General features: G+C 47.2%; 1 protein-coding gene across 8 annotated transcripts in view; it reads left to right on the forward strand.

Moving 5' to 3' along the window:
* The window catches only part of AP1B1 (adaptor related protein complex 1 subunit beta 1), a 79,848-nt gene that overhangs the window by 36,662 nt on the left and 23,832 nt on the right, over nt 1-19,354 (forward strand). For all 8 annotated transcript variants that reach the window (XM_073313034.1, XM_073313029.1, XM_073313026.1 and 5 more), the window contains 8 exons: nt 783-918; nt 2,111-2,356; nt 2,583-2,773; nt 6,338-6,559; nt 9,956-10,076; nt 11,191-11,286; nt 15,310-15,425; nt 18,615-18,780. In XM_073313034.1, the coding sequence (XP_073169135.1) occupies nt 783-918; nt 2,111-2,356; nt 2,583-2,773; nt 6,338-6,559; nt 9,956-10,076; nt 11,191-11,286; nt 15,310-15,425; nt 18,615-18,780 (1,294 nt within the window). The remainder of the gene's footprint in view (nt 1-782; nt 919-2,110; nt 2,357-2,582; nt 2,774-6,337; nt 6,560-9,955; nt 10,077-11,190; nt 11,287-15,309; nt 15,426-18,614; nt 18,781-19,354) is intronic.

Genomic DNA, 19,354 nt, shown 5'->3' on the forward strand with positions numbered 1-19,354 from the left:
GATGCATAAAGTGGAAAGTGTAGAAGATCTTTTTATATACACAGAGCATGAAAAAATACCTCTCCCCACCCCACTCTCCTGCTGGTAACCTATTTCCCCTTGTTTTTTCCTACCCCCCAGACGTTCTTGTTAAACCCTGGATTTGTGCTGGAAATGGCCCACCTTGATTATCATACACATTGTAAGGAGAGTGGTCACTTTAGATAAGCTATTACCAGCAGGTGAGTGGGGCGGGGGAGGTATTTTTTCATGCTTTGTGTGTATAAAAAGATCTTCTACACTTTCCACTTTATGCATCCGATGAGGTGAGCTGTAGCTCACGAAAGCTCATGCTCAAATAAATTGGTTAGTCTCTAAGGTGCCACAGGTACTCCTTTTCTTTTTAATTTAGTGAAGGTCTATTAAGACTGGATCAGCTTTCAAGTAATTGGAAAACCAACTTTGCAACCAAAATTCCAGGGTAGAGCATTCTGGGGTGCGGAAGATGACCCCACGCTTTATCCGTTAGGGACTGCTTTGTTGAACTTATGTTTGTGGAGATCCATGAAGAAATCCAGATGTTGGAATAGCTCCTTCAGAGAAATCAATGGAGTCTCACACTTAGGTACAGAAAAGGTTTTGGAAATACTGTGGCAGCTGGGAAGGCCAGAGAAGGTGATATGTGACTGGGTACATGCATGCCTCTGATTATAGAAATAAAAGTTGAACATGCCTCAGCTAACTCTCGCCTTCCCTTGTCTGAGTCGCAGTGGGATAGTTTATGCTGACACTCTGTGTTTCAGTGCACTCTTCCCAGATGTGGTGAACTGTATGCAGACCGATAACCTAGAGCTGAAGAAGCTGGTCTACCTGTACCTGATGAATTATGCCAAGAGCCAGCCAGACATGGCCATTATGGCTGTCAACACCTTCGTAAAGGTGAGATGGGAGTGCTGCTTACGGTGGCAATGTATACCCGTGTTGTGGAGGGCTCAAGCTTGGTTTGCCATGTGTATCCAGAACCTAAATCATTTAGCAAAGACCCTGACTGAACTTCCACTCCTCCTCCTCAATGAGCTTAGTATTGCTCTTCTAGGGGAGGAGGAAACGGGACACCCATCGCCCAGTCCACCCTTACTTGTGCACCGTATTCCTTCAGTCCTGGGCTTCCCTTTTCACTACTCCACCTAAGAACTTAATCCTGACCTGGCAGGATCTCCCTATGAGTGGGAGTTCAGTCTCCATGTTCATTGAGTGTTCCCCTCACATCATTCCTACACACTGCATTTGATGGGAAACCAGTATGGGGCATGGAAAGCCTGCAGACTAAATTGCCACTTAACCAGCTCCAAAGAAGTGGGCGCAGGTTGGGTTTCTCAGCCTTACCCCTCTGGTCTTGGGTAAATCAGCTGTGATTCCCTGGGGCTTGAGCACTGGATGAAGAAACTAAACTTGGCCTTTATTTTAGCTCAGAAGAAATACTTCCATGGCAGTTGTACTTCTGTTATCCTCTCCTAAATGGAGGAAGTTCTGTCCCCTCCACGAGCCTCCCATGGCTAATGTCTGTCCTGGACCATCAGCAGAGTTCACCAGTAAGGATGGCTGCAGCTGAGAAGGTCTTCATGTTCTTGCTGTAGGAGTCTGCAGCTGCAGAATGAGAATGTGTTGGGAGCAAAGATGCTGCCAAAGCAGAATTTTAAATGGTTTTGGATTTGCTAGTTCTAGTTCATGCTGGAAGCCGAATACCCTTTGTGTAGGGGTGACTTACAGGTGAAGAAAAGGGTTACACTGGATGGCTTTTGCAGAAGGGATGTAAGCACTTGGCAGAGTTGGCATTCAAGTGACACCTAATAGGTATCTAAATGAGAAATGTCAACATCCAGACAGCTAGCATTAAGGGGTTAATATCTGCAATGTGGCCCAGGCTGTCAAACTCATGTTCCTGAAGTCCTAAATCCATATTGAAGCACCTAAGGGTGACTTGATCTTAACACTCAATGCATGGCACCACTGGAATTCAGATCACTTTCATTTGGTTCCTAAATATGTACTAAGAGTGTCAGCCCCCCAAGCCTGAAAATTGTGGCCCAAAGAAGTGACTGGAATCTAACTTCCCTTTTTAACCCTGTAGGACTGTGAGGATCCCAACCCTCTGATCCGGGCTCTGGCTGTGCGGACAATGGGCTGCATCCGGGTGGATAAGATAACGGAGTATCTCTGTGAGCCCCTGAGGAAGTGTCTGAAGGATGAGGACCCCTATGTGCGCAAGACAGCCGCAGTCTGTGTTGCAAAGCTTCATGACATCAATGCTCAGCTTGTGGAGGACCAAGGTTTCCTGGACACGCTGAAGGACCTCATCTCGGATTCCAACCCTATGGTGATTGATCTTTTCGGCTTTCATTCACTGCTCTATGCTGTCTTCCTCTCTTCTTCTCCAGAAATAGAACCTAGATAGAGCCAGAAATAGAACCTAGATTTCCTGACACCCAGGTCCCCATCCGCTATCTCCCGGGCAATACTGCCTCCTTGCATGTATGTGACTATGAATGGGAAGGTGTTAGACATGCAAAATGGATGTTAATGGCCTGCCTGTCCTCTCTCAGGTGGTGGCTAATGCAGTAGCAGCCCTTTCGGAAATAGCAGAGTCTCACCCAAGCAGTAACCTGCTGGACCTGAACCCTCAATCTATTAACAAGCTGCTGACGGCCCTGAATGAGTGCACTGAGTGGGGCCAGATCTTTATCCTGGACTGTCTGGCTAACTACATGCCCAAGGATGACCGGGAGGCACAGAGGTGAGGAGGTCGGGGGAAGCTATGGATCCCGCTGTTGGGAGGCCCGGAGGTGGGACCGGGTGGAAGGTCTGTGGATCCTGCTGTTGAGTTGCTGGGGCATCTGGACATTAGGGATCCAGAAATCAGGCTGATTGGCTAATGACTTAGCATATTTAACATCCCTGTGGTGGGAAGAACGCCACACAGCCCAACACTGGGGCATTTAATTTCAGAAAGGGGAACGATGCAAAAATGAGGAGGTTAAACAGAAATTTAAAAGGTACAGTGACTAGAGTCTCTACGTAAAAGAATATGCCCCTCTGCCATGTACATTGGCCAAACTGGACAGTCTCTGCTTAAAAGAATAAATGGACACAAATCAGATGTCAAGAATTATAACATTCAAAAACCAGTCGGAGAACACTTCAATCTCTCTGGTCACTTAATTACAGACCTAAAAGTGGCAATTCTTCAAAAAAACTTCAAAAACAGACTCCAGCGAGAGACTGCTGAATTGGAATTAATTTGCAAACTGGATAAAATTAACTTAGGCTTGAATAGAGACTGGGAGTGGATGGATCATTACACAAAGTAAAACTATTTCCCCATGTTTATCCCCCCCACCCCCCCCCGGTTCCTCAAATGTTCTTGTCAACTGCTGGAAATGGTCCACCTAGATTATCACTACAAAAGGTGTCCCCCACCCCCACCCCGCTCTCCTGCTGGTAATAGCTCACTTTAAATGATCACTCTGGTTACAGTGTGTATGGTAACACCCATTGTTTCATGTTCTCTATGTATATAAATCTCCCCACTGTATTTTCCACTGAATGCATCCGATGAAGTGAGCTGTAGCTCACAAAAGCTTATGCTCAAATAAATTTGTTAGTCTCTAAGGTGCCACAAGTACTCCTTTTCTTTTTAGTGACTAGAGTAAAATCCCTGCAAGCTGCATGGTCACTTTCAAAGACACCATAATAGAGGCTTAACTTAAATGTATACCCCAAATTTAAAAACACAGTAAAAGAACTAAAAAAGAGCCACCGTGGCTCTACAACCATGTAGAAGAAGCAGTGAGAAATAAAAAGGTATTTTTTAAAAAGTGGAAGTCAGATCCTAGTGAGGTAAATAGAAAGGAGTATAAACACTGCCAAATTCAAATGTAAAAATGTAATAAGAAAAGCCAAAAAGGAGTTTGAAGAACAGGTAGCCAAAAACTCAAAAGGGAATAACAAAATGTTGTAGGTGACAAATCCTGAGGAATTGTCACAGATTGAAGTGTCACGAGAGGTGGTTTTGGAATTAATTGAGGAACTTAACAGTAACAAGTCACCGGGACCAGATGGCATTCACCCAAGAGCTCTGAAAGAACTCAAATGTGAAATTGCGGAACTATTAACTATGGTTGGTTTGTAACCTGTCCTTTAAATCAGCTACTGTACCCAGTGACTGGAAGATAGCTAATGTAATGATAGCTAATGCCAATATTTAAGAAAGGCTCTAGAGGGGATCCTGGCAATTACAGACCAGTAAGTCTAACGTGTCAGTACCAGGCAAATTAGTTGAAACAATAGTAAAGAATAAAATTGTCAGACACATAGAAGAACATAAATTGTTGCACAAAAGTCAACATGGTTTCTGAAAAGGGAGATCATGTCTTACTAATCTCTTAGAGTTCTTTGAGGGGGTCAACAAACATGTGGACAAGGGGGATCCAGTGGACATAGTGTACTTAGATTTCCAGAAAGCCTTTGACAAGGTCCCTCACCAAAGGCTCTTACGTAAATTAAGTTGTCACGGAATAAGAGGGAAGATCCTTTCATGGATTGAGAACTGGTTAAAAGACAGGGAACAAAGGGTAGGAATAAATGGTCAATTTTCAGAATGGAGAGGGGTAACTAGTGGTGTTCCCCAAGGGCTAGTCCTAGGACCAGTCCTATTCAACTTATTCATAAATGATCTGGAGAAAGGGGTAAACAGTGAGGTGGTAAAGTTTGTAGACGATATTAAACTGCTCAAAATAGTTAAGACCAAAACAGACTGTGAGGAACTGCAAGAAGATATCACAAAACTAAGTGATTGGGCAACAAAATGGCAAATGAAATTTAATGTGGATAAATGTAAAGTAATGCATGTTGGGGAAAAAATAACCCCACTTACACGTACAATATGATGGGGGCTAATTTAGCTACAAGTAATCAGGAGAAAGATCTTGGAGTCATCATGGATAGTTCTCTGAAGACATCCACGCAGTGTGCAACGGCAGTCAAAAAAGCAAACTGGATGTTAGGAATCATTAAAAAAAGGGATAGAGAATAAGACAGAGAATATCTTATTGCCCTTCTATAAATCCATGGTATGCCCACATCTTGAATACTCCGTACAGATGTGGTCCCCTCATCTCAAAAAAGATACACTGGCATTAGAAAAGGTTCAGAAAAGGGCAACTAAAATGATGAGGGGTTTGGAACTGATCCCATATGAGGAGAGATTAAAGAGGCTAGGACTTTTCAGCTTGGAAAAGAGGGGATATGATAGAGGTCTATAAAATCATGAGTGGTGTGGAGAAAGTGAATAAGGAAAAGTTATTTACTTGTTCCCATAATATAAGAACTGGGGGCCACCAAATGAAATTAATGGGTAGCAGGTTTAAAACAAATAAAAGGAAGTTCTTCTTTACTCAGCGCACAGTCAACCTGTGGAACTCCTTGCCTGAGGAGGTTGTGAAGGCTAGGACTATAACAGAGTTTATAAGAGAACTGGATAAATTCAGGGAGGTTAAGTCCATTAATGGCTATTAGCCAGGATGGGTAAGGAATGGTGTCCCTAGCCTCTGTCTGTCAGAGGGTGGAGATGGATGGCAGGAGAGAGATCACTAGATCATTACCTGTTAAGTTCACTCCCTCTGGGGCACCTGGCATTGGCCACTGTCGGCAGACAGGATACTGTACTGGATGGACCTTTGGTCTGACCCAGTCTGGCCATTCTTATGTTCTTAGTTTCTTGAGCTATATGGGACCTACACGCTTCTTTAAATGAGTAGACCATATAGACCACATCGCTCCAGTGCCAGGTCTCCCTGCAGAACCCTGGTTTTTATACCCTGGCCAGTGCAAGGAGTAAGTATCACTAGTTCCCTGGGGCATATCTCTTCCTGTTCTTTATCTGAGAATCCACTGTTATGCTGTTCTGTTCTGTCAAGGAGACCTAGACTCTGCTTCTTCCTGAGTGTGTTTTGGCTTCTAGGTCACCTCGAGGCGATGGCTCAGAAGTGGCATGAGATACTTTTCTTTGCTGGCTGAGTTAGTTCACCAGCACTGGCAGTGAGGGCTCAAGTTTGGGACCCTATCTCTGATCCATTGTTGGGTTTGCCCCTCCAGCAGTACTGTGAGCCCAGATTACTTTCAGGGCAGCAAAGCATGAAAGAAATGGTTGAAAGTAGTCCCTAATGTGAACCAAATACTGGCACAGGCTTGTAACCTTGGTGGTACTTGCAAAGTTTTGTCTTAAGGGTTAAAACTCTTTTCTATCCAGTGGCTTTGTATTTGCCTTTCTTGTTCTCCCTTCTCCCCGCACCCCTCCCAGCATCTGTGAACGGGTGACGCCCCGGCTGTCCCATGCCAACTCTGCTGTGGTCCTGTCAGCAGTGAAAGTGCTGATGAAGTTCATGGAGATGCTGTCAAAGGACCTGGATTATTATGGCACCCTGCTGAAGAAGTTGGCTCCTCCTCTGGTCACGCTGCTCTCAGCGGAGCCTGAGCTGCAGTATGTGGCTCTCCGCAACATCAACCTCATTGTGCAGAAGAGGTGAGATGCAGCCGTCTAATGCTGCAGGGAGCAGGGTAGGGAGGCATAGTCGGCTCCTCCTCTATGCCAGGCCTGGCTGGCCTCAGGCAAACCCTTCTCCCTGCTCAGACCTCAGCAGTGGGGCCTTAACTACCCAGGAATCGAATGCCCTGAATATAAATTACTTTGTAAGCTACACAGCAGAACACAATATATGTGGCCCAGCCACTGTTGTGATCGTTCAGTTACAGATGTACTGCTTGAGCTTTCAGAGCCGTCAGGGCTGACAATCGCTGGCATGGGCTTGCTTTAAATCCCAGTAGAATCCTGCCTCTTTCCTCGGCAGTGTTGGAATCCCAGAGACGCTCTGAATCAAGAAATGAAATGGGCTAGAAACTAAGGGTTTGTCTACGCTGCCATCACAGGATGCCATTGCAGCTCACGGGGCAGAGCCAAGCTCTGACTGAGCTATTTCAGGGCCTGGAGCAGGGAAGCCACTAAAGCACAGGCTGTCATGGCTTCACTGCGGTGGTATCTGAACTAGCCAGATCAAAGCTAGGTCTGAACCAGCTCTGACACCCTGTGATTGCAGTGTAGATATATCTTTAGATACAAGCGTCACTCTCCCAGTGAAGTGTGTACTGTTGGTTGCCTTCTCATGCTTTATGCTGTACATGATACAACTGTCAAATTCTTTTTCAGTTATCAAATGTCTAATGACTTAGGGAAAAATCATTTTTGTGTCGCTCTTTAAAACGTAGCTGTTCCTTTTCAAAGAAAGGAATATCTGAAAGCGCCCTTTCCTGCTTCATGCAACTTCTAAAATCTGCCTATGTCCAATGGGGCATTACAGGCTACAGGTCTTCCTTACAAGTTCTACAAGACTAACCAGCCACTGTAAACCATAACTAGATGGTGAGTTCTGTCCACCAGTGGTTAAGGGAGAGTCCAGATCAGATGTTTACATTTCTTTCCTAGCCATTATTGCATGTTGAAATTAGAAGCTTCTTCTGGAAGTGGAGAGCAAATAGAACTGAGAAAGGTGGGTCAGCTAATAGGTTGTTAATCTAAAAGCCAGTCCCATTCTCAGTTTGGAGAGGACTGATGGTCTAGTGCAGGGGAGCGCAAACTTTTTGGCCCGAGGGCCACATCTGGATGGGGAAATTGCATGCAGGGCAGGGGGTTGGGTGTGGGAGGGGGCTCAGGGCAGGGGTGCGGAGTGAGCAGGGAGCTCAGGGTAGGGAGTTGGGGTGCAGAAGGGCTTCGGACTCTGGCCCAGTGCTGCTTACCTGGAGCCGCTCCGGGGTGACAGCGGCGCACACTGCTGCCAAGGCAGGCTCCCTGCCTGTCCTGACCCTGCGCCACTCCCAGAAGCAGCCGGCACCACGTCCCTGCGGCCCCTGGGGGACGGCGGGGCAGAGGGCTCTGTGTGCTGCCCTTCCTTGTGGGTACATCCCCTGAAGCTCCCTTTGGCTGCGGTTCCCCGTTCCGGGGCAATGGGAGCTGCCGGGGGGCGGTGCCAACAAAATAAAACCACGTCCGTAAGAGGCATAGAGCTTTTTGCAGCAAAGTTAAAGCGAGAAAGCATCAATGTAGATGCTGCTGTTCGTTATGTCGCAGTAACTGGTCTCCCCCAGTATCCCACAATGCCCACCGTGACTGTCCTGCTCACTGTTCTGAACTCTGCTGCCCTGCAGGCATGCACCCCTCCCCTTTCAAAGGTCCAGGAAGCTTTGACATTCCTCAGCATGGAGAGCCCATATGCTGAGCATGCAGCTTCCAGCAGCAAAACAGTCCAGGCCAGAGAGCCTTTGCTACCTTGGTCTGTGGGCTGAGGAGGATGTAGGAGAACTGGGAGGGAATCTCAGAACCATCCTCCTCTCCCCAGCACTAGGAACACAGCGGCAGGCAGAGGAGGCTGCTGCAGCTCAGGGATAAGAGAGAGACTGTAGAGCTGTGTTGAGCCAGGGAAGGAGGCGGGGGCTGAAGTGAGGGTGGGTGTCCCCCTCCCCCTGCCTCAGGATTGGTTGGTTCCCGCTGCTGTCTGAACTTAGAGACAGCATGCTGACACACTCACACTCCCACAACACACATGTACTCTCTCTCCCCCCACATACACACACGCTTCCTGTCACACACACTTCCCCACCACACACGTCCGTTGAAAAGCAGCTGGCAAGGCAATCTAGTAGGATGTCCATGGAATGATGGGTTCAGAAATCTGCATCATGTGATGCTGTACCTACTCCATGAGGCATTGCAAACCCTTCCCAAAGCACTGTGCAGCTAGTTAGTGGGACAGCTACCCACAGTGCACTGCTCTGTCAATGCAAGAGCTGCTAGTGTGGATGTGCTCTGCCAACACAAGGAGTATAATGTGGACATGCAACAGCGGTTTAATTAAAGCGGTTGCTGTATGTTGGCTTAACTTTTGTCTACAAAACTCTAATGTAGACAAGGCCTAAAGATTGATTGAGCTCAGATGCTATGGTAATGGTGGCCATACAAGTCCCCAAGAGTTTTCTATCCTCAGCCCTTCCATGTTGCCTTGTGCAAACCCCAGAAGCAGTTGCTGCTGCAGAAATAACCCTGTTGTCCTCAAGAAAAGTGTGTGTTGGGGAAGGAGAGGAGGACTGTATAAATTATCTCCAAACTTGTAGCTGTTTTTCCCCCCAATTGCAATACTCTTCCCAGCCCTGCTCAGTACTGTTCTTGAGCACTGATATTGAGATGGAGCCTAGTGGCCAGCTAGATCGGACTCTCCTTGTGGTGGGCACTGTGCTACTCAAGGCTTTCAGGAAGCTTTATTGTGCTGCCATCTGTGGTTAAGATCCTCTATCACAAGGTCTTGGTAAGTTCTTCAGCCCTCTCTACGCACCAGCTACAGCATGTAACCAACGATTCTAGCTAACTCACAAGGGAATCAGTTTTATGTTTCAGGATATCAGATGATTGCAGGGGTCAGGGCATATTTCTCTCTTTCTGCCTCCCTCCCACATGTACAGCATTGTACAATGCAGGTAGCTGCATTAGAAGGGAGAATTGGGGGGATCACTGATCTCAAAAGATTCAGGTACTGCCACTGCCAGAAGCAGGATATTGGACCTGAAAGATGAATGACCTGATCTAGCAAATCCCATGTTCCCATCCAAGCTGGGTGTGCTCCTTCAGACTTGGAAAGTTGAGGGAATGGTGAAGAGGAGCAGCATGCGGCTAAAACCATCGAGTCACTCCCAACCTTGCCACGAGGCTCTGAGGTTTGGGAAGCAGTTGTGTTGACACGGGTGCATGTTGGACATCCTCAGCACATGGGGCTGGGGGGATCAGCACTGGATTTTAAAATGGCTCTTTGCTGGTTCACATGATAAAATGTAAAGAGTTAGAGTACCGTTTAACACTGCCTGTCTCCCCCTCCAGGCCTGAAATCCTGAAGCATGAGATGAAAGTGTTTTTTGTGAAGTACAATGACCCCATCTACGTAAAACTGGAGAAACTGGACATCATGATCCGTCTGGCTTCCCAGGCCAACATTGCTCAGGTCAGCCCTCCTCCCCAGGTGATCCAGCCCACTTTGTGCCTGCTGGATGGAGCAGGCTGTGGGAAGGTTGTTCCCCACTGTCACCCTTCGGCCTGATGTAACTATCTGCAAGTTCCTGAAAGGTGTAAACTGTGACTAGAAAACCTATTCTGGCTGGTGAAATGGGGGAAGGGGGTGATGATTGTGTGAAACTAAACCAAGGAGTTGACAATGTTACTAGTGGGAATGGGAATTTCATAATGGAGAGCTCTGTTAGGGTCTGAACCAAAGCCCACTGAAGCCTATGGAACAACTCCCCTTCTGAGTTCAGCCTTTGGCTCTTGGCCTTAGACTGGGGACTCTTCTCCCAAGGGCAGTGATAGAAACCCCAGGGCTGGCGATATTTAAAGTGGCCTGGACTAAGGGCAGAACCCTGTCTTCGTCCCAAGGAGGGCTGGACTGTCCGCCTGGTAAAAGTCCGTTTTTTCCAGCCCCAGTTTCAGGGGCGGGGGCTGAGTTCTCTAGCATTGCTGCCCTTCAGCATTCTCTGCAGACCGATGCCTGCTGAGAGAGCTAAGCAAGTTCTAGAAGGATCCAGGATCCTGATCCCCTTTCGCTCTCGCATCCCCTCCCATACCAGCATCAGCACTGTACCTTCACTATTACAGTGGGAGAGCTGGAAATTTCTGCTTCACGCCTGTGCCCTGCCTATGCACACGCACACCTCAGGAGCATGTGCTTCCTTACCTCAGTGCCTCCTCATTACCTAAGCGTAGCACTGCAAGCTTCCTTGCTTTCAGCCAGCATTAAATACCAAGGGAGAGCCTTGTCAAGCAGCCATATCTGGTTAGCATTCTGCGAAGGTTTTACTTAGCCTCAGCCTATGAATATTGTGGCTAATGAGATACTAAGGGTGTGTAGCTCTTCAGAACATTGGTAAACTGTGCCTCCATGAAGCCAGCAGACCACGATGCTGTCAAGAATGTTTTGTCAGCCTGAGCCTCTGGCTGTTTAGCAGCCCATTGTCACATCCCTTTTGAGGGATCCTGGCCCCCTACTGTCAAAGGGCAGGGGCATCTGCTCCAGTGACTCCTCCCTGGTGGGACAGGGTTCACCTTTCTGCCCTCCCTGGCAGGTGCTTGCTGAGCTGAAGGAGTATGCAACAGAAGTGGATGTGGACTTTGTGAGGAAGGCAGTCCGAGCCATCGGCCGCTGTGCCATCAAGGTTGAGGTGAGTGGCAGGATGTATTGGCCAGCATGACAAGGAGAAGCCTCTCTCTTGTGGGGAAAGCTGGGGCTGGGGTTAGCTTAAAGAAATTCAAGCCTGAGCTGTGTAACAAACCAAAGCTACACCATCTGGGGGAGAGGGGAAGGGTGATCTTCATACATAGTTCCTCTAGATGTGCCCTCGTGCATCAGCTGTTCCTCATGTGCTGTGTTTAATTGTGTCCTAACTGCAGGAGGCTAGATTCAGAAGTAGGGTGCAAAAAGGTGTAACTTCACATTTGGATTGAATTAATCGTCCCATGCTTGATTCCATACGTCCTCTCTTCTTCTCTCCTCTGCTCAAAGTGCTAAGCACTTACAGCCTCGAGGAACAAGATCTAAAAGAATCTTTTTGTTTTTGCGAGCTCGAGAGAGGTGGGGCTGCAGTTGTTCCAGGAGGTATATTTCCATCACTACCTCTAGAGAGGGGCATGGAATTTATTTAATCCATCCATGCAGTGGTCTCAATTGTTAAGGCTTGTGCTCTGGTACTGCTGCATCCTTGGGCCTTTTGACCCAGAGCTAAGATGGCTATTGCTTGTGACAGACTGGACAGGGAAATACGTATTGATAAGCTTCGTCAGTGAAGCAAGTGATTAACAGTTTGACTTGTTGAGAGACTGTAGGAGACTTGGGATTAAGTTAAGCCTTCGCTTGGGTGTGTCGAAGGCTTTGTTCCCACTCAGGAGTAATTTGGAGGAAAGGACTATTGAACCTTCCTGAAATTCCGGATGCTTCCCCATGGCTTTGTGTTGTCTCCAAGCCACCTATTTATAGACAAATTCAGGATGAATTTGATTTGACAGATGTTAAATTATGTGTATTAATGCCAAATACTCTAAAGCAAATTAGAGAAATAGCTTGGCGATAGCAACCCAGCCATGTTGGAAATAAACTGTTAAACAAGGCATAACTGGAGCTAGCTTGGCCTTCCTTCACTCAAATCCACCGTGAGTGTGTGAATCTGAGTGAGAACCTAGTTAGCCCAGGCTGGAGCTCTTGTTACACAAATCCAATCATTCTGCAGCTGCGAGATCCTCTTCTGAACTGGGCTTCTTACCATGTGCAGTATTTGGCTTGGCTGTTGAACTTTTTCCCCTTGTGGTTGACTCTTCTCTCAGTGATCTCAGATGAACAATGTTAATAAAATTATAGACTCCCAGCCTTTGCCTTTAACATAGACATCTGGCAGGCTTTAGAGTCTTCCATGGCCATTGTGGTAGTCAGGACAGGAAGCCTCTGCTGGCACAGAAATGTGAGAAATGAACAGTTTACATCATTTATTAAGAAGTGCCACATATAGGCAACATGTCATGTGGCTCAGGCTTAAATTTTGTATTAAAAGTGAGATGAAGAAAAGATTAATATTCTCTTTCCCCATAGGTTTCAGAGGGGCAGCCGCATTAGTCTGTATCAGCAAAAACGAGGAGTCCTTGTGGCACCTTAAAGATGAACACATTTATTTGGGCATAAGCTTTCGTGGGCTAGAACCCAAGTGGGTTCTTTCCCCATAGATAGGGCAACTGTTAAACTGAGTTTGAGTCTCGGGACACGCTCTGCTTGTTTGTGTCATTAGCGTAGTGCTCTACCTAATGTGGCTGGAGTCACTGCCGTAGCAAAGCAAGGCCCTACACTTAACTTGTAGGCATGTATCTGTCGTGTGATAACTTTGGAACCCTGTATCTGATCAATTTCCCTAGAATGCTCCTTGAAATTTTGGATTTTTAACAGAACAGGGACTTAGAGGGGTGGGTATGGACTTAATGATGGGGGCATGGGGAGCAAGGATCTGCAAGAAAATAGTGGCAAGGGAGTCTGGGAAGTTGACAGACTTCCCTGGAGTGCAACCTGGAACTTGGGTAGCGCTGAGTCTTCTGTCACACCAGACTGGGCTCCCTTATTCACTGTGATACTGTGACAAGTTGCAGACCTCTCCCACTCGGACACTCACACAAGCATTTACACAGGCAGGGATACACCCAGCTGCAGTTACATTAATGCCTTTGCCAGTCACTCAACAATAGAGAGGCTTCAGCCTCCAGCCTATGACCCCAGAGCTGTACCATCTTGCCCTGACCAGAGTAAGTTTATTACCCAGTCCCCCCTCCCTCCCTCAGTGTGGAGAGGACAATGCACCAGCTCCTGTTAGTGAGCAGATTTTCTTTTGCACTTCAAACAACACACTATTTTAGGTAAAAAGTATAAAACAGATTTATTAACTACAGAAAGATTTTAAGTGATTATAAGTAATAGCATACAGATCAAAGTTGGTTACCTAAGAAATAAACAAAATCACAATCTAAGTTCTATACACTAGACAGTATTTGAATCAAGCAGTGTCTTACCCTGATGGCACAGGCAGTTTACAGATCTTTCATACACAGGCTGGGATTCCTACTTTTCCGCCTGGGACCACCTTCCCCAGTTCAGTTTTTGTTTCTAAGGTGTTTCCAGGTGTTGAGTTGTAGAGGGAGTAAGTCCCAGTGGTGGTGTCACTTCTCCCTTTTATAGCTTCTTCCATGTGGAGGGACCTTCTTTGTTCCAAGCAAAATCCCCAGCACAGTTAATGGAAAAGTACAGACACAAGATGGAGTCCAATATCACATGATCTAGTCACGTGCCCTTGTATACTTCGATTAGTCATAGCAGCCATTACTCCTATACTCATTGAAGTGTCCACAGGAACACCCATCAGATGAGGATAAGCTTTCCCGATCCCCTCAGGGGGTGCTGGAACAATTTTTATAGTTGTTTGTTGATCAAAGGGGCCATGGTGTTTATAGTGAGGGTGGTTTCAGAGTAACAGCCGTGTTAGTCTGTATTCGCAAAAAGAGAAGGAGGACTTGTGGCACCTTAGAGACTAATGCTCAAATTGGTTAGTCTCCAAGGTGCCACAAGTCCTCCTTTTCTTATAGTGAGGGTGCTGAGAGCTATTGAACCAAACTGTAAACCCTTTATATAATGGAAACCACTTCAAGCCAAGGGGTGTGGTAGTACTCCCAACACCCTTAATTCCAGCATTTTTGCATGGCCCATTGTTTTTGTTGATAGGCCATTACCTTGAATAGTCTGTTTACAATGTGCTGGTTAAACTAGATGTAAAGTAACTTGTGGGAGTTATCCAGGAGCAAGCACCTTTGAAATACAGATGCATAGTATTCATTACTCCAGATACAAAAATGATATGTGCATACAAATGGGATAATCCTATTGAGCAAACCATAACTTTTTCCACTGATGCCTCACATGACATATTTTGTATAAGATACATCACAATTATATCACAGTTGCCTCATAATTATATCATTCTGGTGAATATGGGAGTACTGAGTGTCACAGAAGTATGGGGAGGGAAGCAGAGACCTGGAGTGGAGAATTGGGGAGGGAGAAATGAGGACCGTGTGGGAGGGGAAAAGTGGAAACTTGGAAGTGAGGAGAAATGCGGGGAGCGGAGACTCTGGCATGGGAGGAACAGTGCTGACCCCTGGTATGAGTGTAGGGGAGAAATGGGGGCACACAGAATCCCTGCCGAGGGAGTGAATGGGGGGCAATGGTATGGGGGAAAAGGGTAATTAAGAGAGCACACAGCTTCTCTTGGGGAAGGAGGAGGAAATGGGGAGCATAAGAGCCCCTGGCTGTCGGGAGCGTGGTGGGGGGAGTTGCAGGGAGTTTTTGCGAGAGAGGGGGATGGGGGGGTGACCTCCAGGGAGCTTGTAGAGTGGCTGGAGGCAACAAGGAGCTCCTGGTATGTGTGAAGAGCTCCGTGGAAACAAGCTGAGGTGTGCATCCCTCTAGTGTGTACAGGAGCTGTTGGAGGGGATACAGGTGCCTCTGCTTTCAGTGCCCAGAAATTCTGCCTTGCTGCTGGTACCACTCTCACTCCATCTCCAGGGATGCACCAAATGCAGTGGGACTCCCTGGTGGGGCTGTCAGTTCTCTCTGTTCTCCGCTGCTGCTGATTGACCATGTCCCTCTCTTCTCTGAACAGCAATCAGCGGAGCGCTGCGTCAGCACGCTGCTCGACCTAATCCAGACCAAAGTCAACTATGTGGTGCAAGAAGCCATTGTGGTTATCAAGGACATCTTCCGCAAGTACCCGAACAAGTACGTGAGCACCACCTGCTGACCGCTCCTCTGCGTGCTGCTCCAGTGAGCCTGAGCAACTGCTCACTGGGCCAGGCTTGCTAGCTTGCTTTGCTGCTCAGTCTAGCAAGCCTTTCAAGGGCTTGATTGAAGGGAGGTCATGTTCTGGGGAAATCTTTCTGCACCCGCCCCCTTTTTTAAGACCCTATTTAGGAAAGCAGCTAAGCGGATGCTTAAGTTCCATTGACTTCCATGTGACTTAAGCATGTGCTTAAGTCCTTTGTGAAATTGGAGCCAATGCAAACCCCTTGTGTGCCAGCCATACAGTTATTCCCAGTGACGTGAGGGAGGCCGCATGAAGTCTGGGATTTGCAACACACTAAGACATGGAAGGCTGTCAGTTATCTGTGAGGCTGACAGTCTTTGTGCCTGAATCCCTGGTCTGAGCTGGACTGTACATGAAACAGGGGTGGTGTCTTTTGTGAGAATAAAGTTGGGGTACAGGAAGGCCAGCCACGGCTCTGAGCCTCAAGATCCAAAGATGGGATGAAGCCCCAGAAGAGAGATCAGATAACCAGGCAAGAAGTTTAAAGTGATTTTTTTGGATCCATGCATTAGCATATTCAACTGGCTCTAACCTCTCTCCTCATGACTCAGCTTCTCTAGTATGCTAGTATGTGACAACATCCATAGATGGAGAGAACAGTAGGGCTGAATGAGACGGGATTCTCGAATGAGCAGCGTCTTTAGTGAAGGGCCCTTGGCAGGAGGGAGAGCTAGGCTCCTTGTTGCATTGTAATGTGCTGAAGTCCTCTTCCTTCTTGTATCTCGGCATAGCAGGGAGGGGACTGTCACAAACAGGAAATAATGACATCTCTGGCAGTAATTGTCAGCTAAAGGCTGCTGTGATGGGTTGGACACTCCCCCTCCCCCCCGTTTGGGGTGCCACCTGATGTGCTGGGGTCCCACTGAGCCCGCCTGTCCCACCAGCCTGGGTTACCCTTATTCTGTGCTGCTGTGACCGGCTCGGAAGCCCCCTTCCAGCACACACACAGGTAGGGACACGCCCAGCTGTAGACTCTCACACAGTCTGCAATCAGCTCTGTGTGGGAGGACAGGGGACACTTTGGTGCACACCCCCTCTGGATTGTAAACCCAAAATTATATTGTATGGTACAGAGATTTATACAACATAAGCTCATAAAATTCTCCCCCTCCCTCAATGTGGAGGAAGATGTGCACAGCTCTTTGCCCCTCCTCCCCCAGTCATGAATTATACAAACTGGATTTTGGAATAGACAAACAAGTTTAACTACAAAAGGTAAATTTAAAGTGATTATAAGGGATAGCAAACAGATCAAAGCAGATTACTGAGCAAATAAAACAAAACATGCAAGCTAAGCTTAATAGACTAAGGAATACTGGCTACAAAGAATAATTTCTCATCCTAAATGTTGTTTCAAGCAGGTTGCAGAGTTTCTTGACGGTAAACTGCACCGCGTGCAGCTTAACTCTCCAGGGATTCCTTTCACAGGCTGCCCTTTCTCACCTGGGCTCAGCCCCTGCCTCCCCCAGCTTAGTTCCTTTGTTTCTTCAGGTGTTTTCAGCAGTCTTCCTTCTTGGGCGGGGAGACAGTGGAGAAGAGTCCAGATTAACTCACTCCCCAGCCTTAAATAGGATTTGCATATGGCAGGAATCCTTTGTTTCCCATCCTGTGGAAAAATATCAGCAATTTAAGATTATATCCTGTACCAGGTGATATGATCACATGACCCTGCAGTATCAAAGCAGCATCCCAGGAAACTTCTCAGAAAGGAGGGAGATTAGTATCTTCAAAGCCTTATTGTCCTTCCTAATATCCATCTAGGCTGTTTGCATACTGTCTGGGCACTTCCCAGGTGAAAACACAGTTGTAATTACTACTTAGTCAATATTTCTAATTCCAGATACAGAAATGATACATGCGTACAAATTGGATAATCACATTCAGTTAATCACATTCAGTAAATCATAACCTTTCTAATGATAGGTTTCCAGCCCATCTTGCACAAAACATATCTTAGTTATGCCATATTCATATCATAATATTTCTGTGAAGAATTTGGGACATAATGTCACAGCTGCCACTGAGCTGGAGAAGATAGCAGAGGGTGATCAGGATGAGTTGCTTATGACTTAATTATATAGAGAGGCTAGAGGATCCAGGCCTATACTCTCTGAAAAAGTGATGACATGGCTGAAGTAGAGCCAGCCCTTGTGCACGCTGCAGACTCGCACTATACAATTTCTGATTTTGTCAAAGGCAAGAGCAATGGGCACAGACTGCTGCTAATAATGAAGGATCTGTCCCTAGATGCTGTCTCTGAACAGAGCATAGCAGAGACTCCCCAAAGGCAGCGGTAAGAGCCAAGAGCTGGAGAAGCATTTGCAGGAGAATGCATGTGTTGGAGCCCTTGGAATCTCCTGGCTTTTGTTTGACTGTACCGTCTCCGAGTACAGTCAAACAAAGGGAGACAAGGGGAGCTGAGCTAAGGGAACCTCCCTTCTGATGGGCTAACGTGAGTCCTACAAAGGGCTTCCTGGATTCTTTGGTTTCAGTTGATCTAAAGCAAAAATGTTGCTTTCGCAATATCTGACTCTCCTCACAACCTCTCCTGTTCACACTCCACCATCCCCTTCTCCATGGTCCCAACCTCCCTTCCTTTCTTTTTCATTCACTCACTCACCAGTAGCTTCAAGGATCTAAAACCCAGCAGCAAGGGCCTGTAGTAACTCTCCTCTTCCCCCACCCCCAAATAAATCCCTAGGCCCCCGCTGGCCGTGACCCAATGGAATAGACCTGACTGAGTCTCAGTTGCGCTGAACCTAGTGGGAAGACTCGGACTGCATGCTCTGAGACACTGTGTGTAGTTGCAGGGTGTGTTACAGTCATGCTAGAAGGAACAATCTTAACTCTTATCAAGATAAGATCATGCTATGGGGCATTCGTTCACTGTAGCTCAGACTTCCCGTAATCTCATCTCTACTGGAAAACCGCCCTGAACTTGAGAGTAGCCTTTCAGGGGGTGGGGGGTATATGACATCACCTCACTACTTACCACCATTGTGCACAACATGCCAGTTCACGCACCACAAAGAAACTCCTCCAGGGATGGTTGGATTTGTCTGGTTCCCCATGAGCTGCTTAACTCTGTCTACACTGTTGTGAAGGTACGAGAGCGTGATTGCCACCCTGTGTGAGAATCTGGACTCCCTCGATGAGCCCGAGGCCCGGGCTGCCATGATTTGGATTGTGGGAGAATATGCTGAGCGAATTGACAACGCAGATGAGCTACTGGAGAGCTTTCTGGAGGGCTTCCATGACGAGAGCACCCAGGTGATGGGATGGAGCTGGAAAGTCAGATGGACAGGGCTGGGGGGAAGGATGGCTCGAAGTACTGATCATCGGTCACAGAGCTTCTCTCTAGGTCACTGCTTAAACTTTACAAAGGGACCTGGATCTTGAGCTATCCTTTCCCCAAAGATCTATGCCCCCAAGTTGAGGTTTGCAGGGCCAGCATGGGGGAAGCTTTCCTTGCTGCCGCTCATGCTGTTCCTGTTCTCTGGATGAACTGAGGACTCTGATCTCCAGAGCTATGCCTGTGTCACCTGAGACTGTGCGGTGTTTCAGTTATCCATTAACTTGTAAACTGCCTCCAGAGTTCTGTGCAGGGTCCCTGTGTGAATGTCTGTGCTGCTCATTTACAGGAGACTTACCCAATAAGCAAAGATGTATTTTTAGCTTGTGTGCTGTGCTGGGCGGTTGAGCTGAGCAGTGTAATTACTTTTTCATTTCCCTAAACACTTTCACCCCATGGGATGCTCTTGAGAGCACTGCTTCTGCACCTTGTCCCCAGGCAATGGGATCTCAGTCAGTTCTCAGATCAGGACATGCCCACAGTCACTTCTGC

Source organism: Lepidochelys kempii, chromosome 15 (assembly GCF_965140265.1).
Source record: "Lepidochelys kempii isolate rLepKem1 chromosome 15, rLepKem1.hap2, whole genome shotgun sequence".
Classification (NCBI taxonomy): domain Eukaryota; kingdom Metazoa; phylum Chordata; order Testudines; family Cheloniidae; genus Lepidochelys; species Lepidochelys kempii.